This window comes from Myripristis murdjan, chromosome 17 (genome assembly GCF_902150065.1).
Source record: "Myripristis murdjan chromosome 17, fMyrMur1.1, whole genome shotgun sequence".
Taxonomy (NCBI): domain Eukaryota; kingdom Metazoa; phylum Chordata; class Actinopteri; order Holocentriformes; family Holocentridae; genus Myripristis; species Myripristis murdjan.
This window is the reverse complement of record NC_043996.1, coordinates 23,990,491-24,002,648: the sequence shown is the minus strand read 5'-3', so window position 1 is coordinate 24,002,648 and position 12,158 is coordinate 23,990,491. Positions and strand designations below refer to the sequence as shown.

General features: G+C 43.9%; 1 protein-coding gene across 6 annotated transcripts in view; it reads left to right on the top strand.

Moving 5' to 3' along the window:
- The window catches only part of mtcl1 (microtubule crosslinking factor 1), a 78,977-nt gene that overhangs the window by 31,817 nt on the left and 35,002 nt on the right, over positions 1 to 12,158 (top strand). For all 6 annotated transcript variants that reach the window (XR_003929717.1, XM_030074890.1, XM_030074893.1 and 3 more), the window contains exons 4-6: positions 3,584 to 3,643; positions 3,777 to 5,156; positions 11,412 to 11,513. Coding sequence is in view for 5 of the 6 variants with exons in the window: in XM_030074890.1 (XP_029930750.1) it covers positions 3,584 to 3,643; positions 3,777 to 5,156; positions 11,412 to 11,513 (1,542 nt within the window). In the remaining variant the exon portion in view is untranslated. The remainder of the gene's footprint in view (positions 1 to 3,583; positions 3,644 to 3,776; positions 5,157 to 11,411; positions 11,514 to 12,158) is intronic.

Here is a 12,158-nt window from a genome sequence, read left to right as displayed (position 1 = left end):
GAAGGGACTGAACCAGTGGTGTAAAGCAGCCAGTAAGATAAGAGGAACTTTATTGATTCTTTAGGGGAAATTGGGTCATTACAGCAGGGAAGGTGTAGGTTGGATTAAAGACGATTACAAGATTAAAACAGTAAGAAAAGACTCAACTAAAAATAAAATTAAATTAACGGGGTAATGTCAATGATCGTGTTAATGAAAATGTTTTCTGTAATATGGCGTATTCTACATTTATGCATTTGCCAGTTTAAATGTGTACAGTAAGTCTGTAACAGCAAAGCAGGGGATGTAGTGATACCACAGCCGTATTTCTTGGCCTGACATTAAATATGTGAGTAAATATGCAGGAGTTTGTCTTGGTGGCATTGTTTTGCGGGAACATGTTGACAATGCATGTACGTACAAAGCAGGAAACACAGTGGGCCACATGCAGGAGGCTGTAGAGTGGTTTTGTGTCTGCAGTGCAATGGAACAACATTCCACAAAACATTAAGACAGAAATGCATTGACTGAGTTCTGGGTCTTGTCGAGCATGAATGTACTGGTTCCTGCGTCTAATGCAGTGCAGGTAATGACTCGATTCTGCGTCGTTCTGAATAGATGAGTTGTAGCCGAGGCAGTCTGAACAACAGACGAGCAGAGCTGAAATTTTGTGTTTGTGTTTGTTTCCAGCCACTCTGGCAGGTAAAAAGCTATTGCTTGAGACATCAAAAAAATCAATTTGACAAGTTAAAATCTGGGGATCAACCAACCTGTTAGTTTTGTGGGAATGGAGCCAGAAAGAGAGAAAGTTAGTACAGTGAATAGGTCAAACACACACATGCACACACAAACACACAGGCACAGACACACACCGAGGCCAGGGAGTATCACTGAGGTGTCTGTCTGACAGCGAGCTTTGTTCAAGCTTCCTTTGATACCAGTGTCGAGCGCTCGTCTACTATCGACCTGCGTTCATCTGCATGCAGCTCATAGTGGATTACTCCCTTTGAGTGCAGCAGCAGCAGCAAGGTTGAGTTTTGGATCAGACAGAATAACTTCAAACAAGATTGTTGCAAAGGCAATGGCAGGGCAGGCAGAAACCTCTGAAACTATTCTGTGTGTCACAAATTTCAAAAGTTTTCTTCAGATTTTCTTTGCACTGATGAAAAAGCGATTAGAAGCAGAACATGTTGCTCATGAAGGACACGTTAGCGCAGAGATTCCTCGGAGTAATGAAAAACAAAGCTGTCATCTCACTACTAGAGTTGTATTGTATTTCATTTATGAATGTTATTCCAGATTTTTAGTTGAGTTGTACATTCACAGTGATGCAAATGCCATCAGTCTCTCCTGTCAGAATCATAATGTTCATCATTTTTATCAATGACTTTATAGTCTGCTCACAGTGGAGATAGCTGACTCTGTGAATGTAATAATACTCTCTATTGCTGATTGATATAACAAAATAGTCAAATCATGAAAGCCTCCTCCAGTGTCTGGTAGGTCTTTCAAGGGGAAAAACCTTATTACTCTTTTGTAAGTTTGTTTTGTTTGAAATGAATAGTAAAGAAAGTAATAGCCATCATGGCTGAAGAAACACAGAAAAGAGCGACACCTACAACAAAATCAAACTTCATCAGCAGAAAACACGAGGACAAAGATGTCACAGTGCTGCACACACTGACATCTCTGAGTCATCTCTGGGAAGTGCAAAAAAAAAAAAAAAATCCCACAGCAATGACCACCTAGCAACAAAATAAAGGAACAACAGTCTTGCAGGTGGTCATTTAAAAATTGTACTTAACACAGTTTACCAGAAACACCAACACAGATAAAAATAGTTGTTTTTTTGCCCCTTGTGTCACACTTTGCCCTGCATCTCTGTGTAATCGCTGCCCACTGTTTGGTTACACTCATGTGTTGGTGCCGTTTCTAAGTGGGCGCTCCCTCCTTGTCGGAGAGCCAGACTGAGTCAAAGTCCATCCCTGCTTTGGGCAGAACGGGTTCACCCTCACACTTTCCATCTGTCTGGGCCATGAATGATTCAATCTGGCCCTGGTCTATTTTGGTTGGCGCCAGAGTTTGTGCTGTGAAGAGATTTTTTTTCTTTTCTTTTTTTTTTTTTTTAACAGAGAGTTATTGTTTGCCAGTGTTGGCACACTGTTTCCTAAAACAGCAACAACCAAACACTGATGAATAATATGGGCTCTTCACTGACATGCGGATGGAGATTTTTCAGTTGTGTAGTTGGGTAATCACAGGCAATCTGAGGTCATTATATTAGTCATATTATAAAATCAAACTACTTAGAAATTTAATATTGAGATTGGAAATGTCAGCAGGTTATGTTTCCTAGAAAGGGGCCTGACTTGTAGTGTAAATGATCATCAGAACCTCTAAATAACACTGCCAGAGTGGCAATCTGTTCCTGGAAAAAAAAAAAAAGGTTCACACTTGAAAGCTCTGCACTCTGCATTAATAGAGTGGGATTGCTTCCCTCTCTCTTGCTCTCTTTATCTCCACCCTCTCTCTCTCTCTCTCACTCTCAAGTGGTTGTCTGTCTTGCCTCTGTCTTCTGCAACTGTAGTCCCCACTGCAAGAAAGCAGACAGATTTGCTGAAAATGAATGATTTTATTAGGCGGTAAGTCTATAAGCTAGCGTGCAGAAGGCCCCATTTGATCCAGGCTTTGCGTGCAGTGGCCAGTATTAGCTACAGGACAGATTTCCCCATCGGACAGGCAGATGCTTCCCCAGAGTGTTGTGGAAATGCCGTGTGTCACTGAATCTGAGCCCGGATAAGACGTCTGTCACACTGAGCTCTGAATGGGATCTAATGCACCCTGGTGCATAATACAACCAAATCCACGCCAAAACGTCCCATTCATCTGAATGTATGGTGAAATTGTTTTGGAATGAAAAAAGGAGCATCGTTCTCAGAACTGGCAATTGAAATGACAACAAATAGATTTAGTATTCAGCTTCATTTCCTGGAATACTTAGCCCCACCCCCACCCGTTTGGAAGACTAGCATCGTAACCAGATGTTAGCCTTTGATATGGGCTATTATGATGACTACATGTACACGAATCAGACTGTAATTATGTCACGTGATCTGCAATCTGCATTAGAGTAAATACTTCCTTATTAGACTTAGCTTTGACCTGATGATGGAAATGTTATGTAAGACTTCCACATAGATTAATGCTCCTCTGGCCCTTCATAGTTTCCCATGCAGCACCTGGTCTGCATCAGTTATTGCACACGTTAGCACACACTGTATGTTCCACTCTACTGGGTTGGGGTGTTTCCGTCATTATCACTGTCATCATCACTTATTGCAGATGTCTGTGTAAACAACTGTTATTGTGATGCATTGGAATATCAATGAGCGCCTTAAAATCCCATAGATTTTCACCACTGAGTCCACGATGCTGTTTTTATTGCACTCATCAGTGTGATTCAATGGAGGGCTGTGTAATTTTCCCACTCGCTCAAACAGCATTACCACTGAATGTCTGCTGAATGCTTCCAAATCGGACAAGTGGTGTTTTTGTGTTTTTTCATTCAGTTTCCACATCTTTCTTCTCTAATGTTCCTTCACAGACTGCACTGAGGAGACGCGGAAGCAGGGAGGCATTTAAGGAGAAGAAGTCCTTGAGTCAGGTAACAGACTTCCTTAGACTGTTTTGTCTTTGTGTGTTCCTCTCGGCCGCATTCAGCATGACAGGTTTTATTAAAGACATAAATGGTTTTTCTCTCTCTCTCTCTCTCTCTCCCCTCTTCCCTCCCCCACTAGGAGGACAGTGCAGACCTCAGGTGCCAACTTCAGTTTGCCAAGGAAGAGTCCACCCTGATGAGGAAGAAGATGGCAAAGCTCGGCCGGGAGAAGGACGAGCTGGAGCAGGAGCTGCAAAAGTACAAGTCAGTTTACGGGGACGTGGACAGTCCCCTGCCCCTCGCAGAGTGCTCTGGTGGGGGTCCTCACACTACGAGGGAGGCCGAACTGCGATTACGTCTCAAACTGGTGGAGGAGGAGGCCAACATCCTGGGCAGGAAGATAGTGGAGCTGGAGGTGGAGAACCGCAGCCTTCGGGCGGAAAATGAAGACATTCGTTGTCAGTATGAAAGGGACTGCTTTGGCCGGGAACCGTTCTCCAGCATGCCCTCATCACCTTATGGCGGAGATGCGTTGGAGTCGGCCAGTGAGCTTCGCCGCCACCTCCAGTTTGTCGAGGAGGAGGCTGAGCTGTTGCGTCGTTCCATCTCAGAGATTGAGGATCACAACAAGCAGCTGACCTCTGAGCTGAACCGCTTCAAGTTTGGCCCTAGCAGCAGTTCTGGGTCGGTGGGGGAGGAGGGCAGTGAAGGAGGGGTGTATAAGCCTGGCAATGGTAACGGCTCCACCTCTAGCATGATGATGGAGGAGCTAAAGGCAGCCAGGATGCAGATCAACGAGCTGAGTGGGAAGGTAATGAAGCTTCAGTATGAGAACCGGGTCCTCATGTCCAACGTTCAGCGCTGCGACCTGGCTGCCCACCTCGGCCTGCGCACCGGCAGCCCACGGGACAGCGATGCAGAGAGCGACACAGGCCGCCGAGAGGCCTCTGAGGACGAGGAGGCAGGTCGACTCCTCCTCCTCCAACCCAAGAGGGAAGGGCCTGTTGGAGGCGAGAGCGACTCAGAAGACCTGTTTGAGAAAACGGCGACCACCTCAGGGTTCGGAAGCATCAAACCCTCAGAAGGCAGCGAACTCAGTGCCACCGAACTCGCCAATCGCAGGAGAGAAGACCGTGAGTCGTTCACCAATGTGAAACGCGAGGCGGAAAGGCTGGGGAAGACGGTGGACCGCCTGATCACGGATACGGACAGTCTGATCTTTGAGGGCAGGCTGCTGGTGACGACTGCAGAAAGCCTGGAGGGAGGGACCGTGTCTGGATCCAAACCCGACACCCAAGTCCTGGATACCATCAACACTCGTATGAAGGCCTTCCGCACCGAGCTGCACATCTTCATGGAGAAAGTGGATCATCTGGGGGAGGGGCTGAGAGATAGAGCAGACGATCTGTCGCCCATGCCCAACCTCACAGAATCCAGCAGCTTCCTGTCCACGGTTACCTCCATGTCCCGTGACTCACCCATTGGCACCTTGGGAAGGGACCTTGTGACAGACTTCCAGGTAAGCTCCATAGACAGACTTCCTGTGTCTTTTTCCACAGGCCTCATACTGTTTGTAGGCTGACACCACCTGCTACATTGAGATATTACCTTTCTCTGGCTGCTTCGTTATTTTTGCAAACAAACAAACAAACATATATATATGAATAATGGAAAAGGCCTGCCAGCCAATATGGCAGTTAGCCACGATGGAGGGGAAAAAAAAAGTCAATACTCTGGCTTTTCTAATGACTCTTGCAAAAAGAGGTTCATGTAAAAGCATGCATAGTGCTATTGATTAACATTCAAATTTGAAAGCACTCCACCTGGTTGTCCAGGCAAAACCATGTCGCAGACAGAAAAGGGCAGTAGAGGAAAGCCGGAAGTCTTAAATATCACACCAGATGGCTTCATGTCTTTAAAACAGCAGTAGGCAAAAACCGGTTAGTCTGTAGTGTCATGTGGGCAGGATCCAGATATATAACCATTAGAAAACCCAAGGGTGTATTTCTAAATGTTGGAATTCATTTAGGTTTGATTTAAATGCATCCCAGTGAGTTGTCATTAGTAGACCATTTTAAGGCCACTAAATGAGATCGTAAGGCAGCAGAGCGTTCAAAGAATCAGATGTAATTAAAGTTAGTGGCAGTGCTGTACATCTTTAGCAGAGGAAGCCACATCCAAAGCACATATTACCCTCAGCCAAAACAAAAGACATCAACAGAAATCAACAGAAAAGTGCCCTGGCTAATGTGGATCGACAAAGCCTTGTAGGAAACTACGGTGGGAGAGTCTATAGAGCACCAGACCTCCAGTGCCAGCGCAGGGTGACACAGCAACCCTACCACGAGCCACCCAGCTCAGCCACACTGCCACCACCGCCACCTTCCCCCGACCCACCACCACCGCCATCGCTTCCTGCTGCTGCCACATTCACATCTGCATCTCCATGCACACCCTCATAGCCAGCAGCCCTGCCTGCCTCCTTCCCCCTGCACTCACTGTCTGTAGCTGCCCTGCTTCAAGTCAGCCAGGGCCGAGGGAGGGTGCTTGGGTGCGTTCTTGGAAGAGTGCTTGGAAGGAATGGAGTGAGTACAAAAGGGGGTTAAGGCAGCTTCTTCCATTTGGCTTGATTTTAAGCTTTTCTTACCACAGTGGATGGTTGCATGCTCAAGTAAAGCCAATAAATTTCTCCATACAGCAGTGCTACACCATGCTATCATTTGTGTGACTCATTATGACACGTAACAAATGGTGTAGCTATTATGTTTGCCCAACATATCACCACTCACACATACAGTTACACAAATATACACACATGCACACACATACATACGTGGGATTGGTTACTCCATGGTGTTGCCAAGGAGACAGACCATAAAAATGTGTGCACCGTCTAAAATAACCTCTGCTCAATAGCAGCGTAAACCAGAATTACATGACTCGATCTGTGCGAGTTGCCTGTGGAAGAAACTTCCTGGCTGGCATCCTGCTTTCTGTCCTTGTTATTATATTCAACTTGCCGCTTCGTATAAGTCAACATGTCAACATACTCTGTGCTCTTCCACTACAAGTTCATTATGTCCTTGCTGCGTGATTGGGCAGACAAGATCATGGATGTCTTTTTCAATGAGTCAGCCTATTGGGAAGAAGAAAATAAACAGCTCTTCGGAGATTTCTCACTTTCTAACCTACTCTGCTTTGTAGATGTAGTAGATTGAATATGGAGCAGCTTCAACCTACTATATCTGCTTTGTAGACATAGTAGATTGATATTCAATCTGTCCAATGACTTGTTTCTGCTTTACTCCTCTGCCTGTAGGACTCCCTGGTTAGTCTGGGTGGAGCTGGGTGGATGGGGCTAACCGCTGTACTAACAGCTGACACTATCTCAAGCAATAAGGCCTTGGTCTATCAAGAATTAATGAACAAAGTTATCAACTCATACAGCTTTGAGATATTCAAGATGAAAGTGAATGATTGCATAGCAGAAATTGGGTCACTGCAGCAGCAAAGAGAAGGGTATAGACACATATGCAATAAATAGAAAATATTAAAGATATTCTGTATTGAACATGCTAATACAGAGTTTGTAGTGGCCAGGAAAAATCCTCACTGTGACACTGAAATAATATGAGTACAGTTGCAAAAAGAGGCGACTAACTTGGCGCCATCTTGAAGCTTGAATTGAAGCCTGAGTTGCCTCCGGTGTATTTTAATTACTGTGATGTTTGAAAACAATGTTCTGCATAGTTGACATACAGGGTTAATATCCAACTTTTCTTAGCTTACTGCTTTTTCAACATGCACGGCTGTGCACAGGCATGTATTACAAACTTTTAGTGTGCTAGCCCTCGCTCTGCAGTTTGCCGTGGTATCTCTCAGCTGTTGGTTTGGACTCATGTATCCCTCATTGCATGCGCTTCATAACAAGTGTTTTGCATTCTTTTTTCCCCCCAACTCCCTCTCTTTGTTCCTCTTTGTGTTCCCGCCAGATGTTTCAGCCCATGATTTTGTTCATCCTCATTCTCGTACTCTTCTCATCTCTTTCATACGCCGTCGTCTTTAAGTTGGTCTTTCTCTTTGCGCTTTTCTTCGTACTTTAGTCCGTTTGTTCTTCTCCACGCTGTGTAGTCTCTTAGTTGATTTCCCCCCCTCTGCTTATATTCTTTACCCATTTTTTGTTTTTTTTTTCGCTGTTTTTTTCCTGTCCACTTTCTTTCCTCGTCCCACCTTCCCCTTGGTTGTCTTTTGTCTGTTCGTCCACCTCACGCATCCCGTCCCCAACACCTCACCGCCATCACCATCCATGCCCTTGTACCCCTCACCTGTCACCCTTGTTACACTCACCTGCCACCCCTGCCCTCCCCACCCTTACCATAATCCACCCTAACTCCTGTCACCAACCCTCTACACACCCCCAGCCCCCAACCCCACCCTACCCCACCCCACGTCACTCACAGTCCGGTCAGAGGGATGAGCTGGAGTGGCGTCTAGGACAGGAGCGAGGCGTGGAGCCCCAGAGCCAGAGCCAGGGTGGGGGCCAGGCCCAGAGCAGGGGAGCCGCGGGACTCACTAGGTACCACAGACCCCTGGCTTTAAGAGCAGAGGTCAGTGCCTCTTCCCTCCTCCATCTCCCTTCTACCTGTGGGACTGAGTTGACACTGGCTCCACCATGATATAGAGTCTGTAGAGTTTAAAGCAGGACTCCAGCTATTTTCAACCTGGACCTTGTTTTCCAATCGTATTTGCGTCATACTGATTGATTCTTACCGAGCTGTCAAAAGTATTCCCATAGGGCCAACGGACACTCCAAAACTCAACCCCAAACCTACCCAAAGCATGTCTTTTTCAGCTCACTCTGTAGGACATTTCAGTCAAAATATTTATGTCCTGCCTGTCTCCTACAGTTTCAATGCTACTTTGACCATCATTTTCGCAATGCCCTCTTTAGTCTGTGCCCACCGGCCCCCCTGTCAACATGTCCTATGATGCAAATCAATAGCGAAGGTTGTCAGGTCATGGATAAAGTCAAAATTAAAAAGCAATGTCTCAATAGAGTGTGAGTGTCCCTGTGTGGAGAAAGCTTTAGGTGCCTTTGGGGTTGATTTTTGGAGTGTCGACTGTCTTTATAGGACTGTATTGGAGAGTGATGCACCAAGACAAGCCACATAAAGGAGCTCTGTAGTGAAGCTACTGACAAGATTTGAATTAGAATTGCATGGTATGATGGAAAACAGGGTGCAGGTTCAAAATACTGATTATGCTTTATAGTTTATTTACAAACATATATATATAAAATACTAAAACATAGAAGAGAAGTGAAAAAAATGCATTATCACTGATTTACTTCCTGAAGAGTAATGAGTTCATTTATATGCATATACATGTATTCAAAAATATATTCTGCAAGCTACGTTGGTGAGAAAGAAAAACAATTAAGAGGCTTATAAAAACTTTTGACCTCAGAAGCATATAAGGTGTTTTTTATGAGTATACTGCACTGTAGATTCGACCTAAGGGGAACCAAATTTAGATAATGAGATCAGTGTTTGCTCCGAAGAGAAGGCCACTCAGTCCAGCATGTCTAGTGACACTCCAGCCACGGTCACTTACTGATGCTGCGCAAGATTTCACTTCATTCACTCTCTCTACTTCCTCTTTTTCCACACTAAATATCCACTCCCACAGCCACTGATGTTTATTTTCAAGTCCTTTGATTTAGCATTTTCTTATTGTTTTCTAATTCGTGCCATTTGCCGCTGGACATTTTGTGATGTTTAACTCCTTAGACAAAGTTAAGTTAGAATCTAGACATTTAAACTTCAGCGGGGTTTGTGTGTATGTTTCCAACTTCTGAAGGTGGGGCAGGAAAAGCTCAAAGCAAAGGCTGAACCATTTCTAGCACTGCAAATCTATTGATTGTATGTTGATTTCTCGAGCCGGCGTGGCCTGCGGTTTAAAAACTACTCCAGTGGTGGTGGACATGCAGTGTGTTGCCCTCTAAAACCGCGTGAGACAGCAGCCACGCACGGCTATATTGACAAGACTCGTTCTGCTTATGCATGCACGCAACGTATCCAGTCTGAGTCTGCACAGAGTGTACTCTGCGCCGATGCCCTCCGGCACCGGCTCCCCACCCCGGGCTCCACTGTCATGACTTGACTCAGCAAACCAGATGTATACAAAAGTGCATTTTACATAGAGGCGTCACAATGAGCTTCACACAAACACATCAAAGACGGCAATCAAAGAGACTAGAGAGATCACAACACTGCACACACATCAAATCGTGTCTCTGGCAAATCCTTCAGTGACGATTTTGTTGTAATAAACAGGCTGTGTAATAGCAGGACACTGTCATTCATGATCTTTTTCACAGAGAAATCGCCCACTGTTATATAACACAGAATACTGGCAGGAATGAGGTGGCACCTAACTGTTACGGTTACAGTTATGGCACATTTAAGTGGATTTTTTTTTTTCTCCACTGTGGATTTTTTTTCTGCCACAATGTAATCTGTGAGGTGAAATGAATGAATGGGGAAGCAGCTTGGATATGTCAGGATTAGTACTGTACTGTAGGCCTATGTGATTTGCATTTGACATTGGGATGACAGAGAGGTGATCCAGGGTCGGTACACGCACTGAACAGCTTGACGTACAACTGGAGGATACAGTAAGGGCTGCACAAAACAAACAAATCAAAAAAAAAAAAAAAAAGAAGAAGAAGAAGAAGAAAAGAAGTTACATTTCTGAACCACTGCATCTTCCAAACCGCAAGAAACTTCATTTTATTTATTTATTTATTCATTTCTTTTTAAGAGCAAGAGATGTCCTGTGCACGAGGCGCTCTGTTGGAGACAATCATCACATTCTAACCATAAACATTATCATCTTATCTCCCGATGGGCATTTTTTTTGACCTGCATAAAAACAAATTAAATAGATAAAATATCCATATTTCCAAGACTTAGTTTCCAAAATACCTTTTGCCAGTTTTAAGATAATTGTTACCCGATGTTCAATGTTCCAGGTTGAAAACAATAAATACATTTGCATCTGTTAAAATGTAATTATTTTGTAAATAATAGGCTCAAGATCAGTAGTCATTTCAGTAATACTCAGGGCTCAGGTTTATTTTCATCCTGGCAACCATTTTGAAAGATGATTTGGCTCTGTTTCCATGCAGTGGCTATATTTTGGAACTAAACCCTTCATGTGATGCTTTGCCAGTGTCATGCAGCCCAAGTAAAGTCCTTTCACTGTTCCAGGGTACAATACGAAGACAGTAGCATTTTGCTCCCCGCAGTTCTGCATTCACGTCTCTTTGAAGTCTAAATTAACTATTGGTATTTCAGAAAAGGCAACTCATGAATCTTGGATAATATAGTGTATGTGTGGTTTGATCAAAAAACTTTGATGATGCAGGATGTAGAAATAATTATTCCTGCCCAAACGGTGCATTATTAAACCATAATCTTGCCCCGAGTCTTTGCAGAATAAGTTGTAATGGATTTCTTTTTGTGGGGATGTCAGATCTCATTAGCGAAGTAGATTTTTCAGTCTCGCTCTGTAAAATTTGTTTTGCACTGGAATTTAAGGAGGGCAATAAAAGTGAACCAACATAATCTGCCGGCTTGTACAGAAAGTTCTTATGATTTATTACGGCTTTCAATTATATAGTTCTAACACGGTGACAGACAGCCATGAGAGTGAATGATTTCCAGAGCCAATAAGCTGTGAAAGTGACTGTACTGTGGTGTTGTGGGTTCAGCTCCGGGACACGACCGCCTCTGACCTCCAGTTTCGTCTGGATCACGAGCGAAGGCTGAGAGCGGCGCCAGAGGACCGGGAGACAGCTGGTTCACTACTCCAGGTACAGTTTAATTCTAGTTACACCATGATCAGAAATGTCCCCAGGTCATGAATGTCTTTTTTTTTTTTTTGTTAACATGGAATAAAATAGCAGAAAGCAAAATGCACAAGAATGAGTACAGTTAGATTCCTCGTAGCAGGAAGCTGCCTTTGGTAAATTGGTGCACAATATAATCTTTATGGATTATTCTGCCCTACAAATCCAAAGATCTGAGAGAGAAATGACTTCATTGTTTATCTCTTTTAACAGCAAAAGCATTATTAATACAGAGGTGGCCTGTATGTTTCTCCATAGTGTGTATGGGTATAATGTTTGTTAAAATGCTAGATGAGTCTTTAATGACATGTGTAGTATTTTTCAGATTATGGGGATCACTAAGACCTTTGCTTACATAATAGCAACAGCTTTCATGATATTACAGTTAATTGAAATATTATATAAATCAAAGTATGGCCAAGTGTAATATCCAAATCAAAGGAGCTGCAATCTGCAAAAGGTAAAAATATATGACACGACATGCTTGTAAATAAAGTATTATGGTGCTGCAGATTAAAAAATTATCATTCCTACTACAACACACAGTCACATCACAATATTTCAGTAATGAATCGCTTTTTTAAAATGCCATATTGTTCAGCCCTGTAA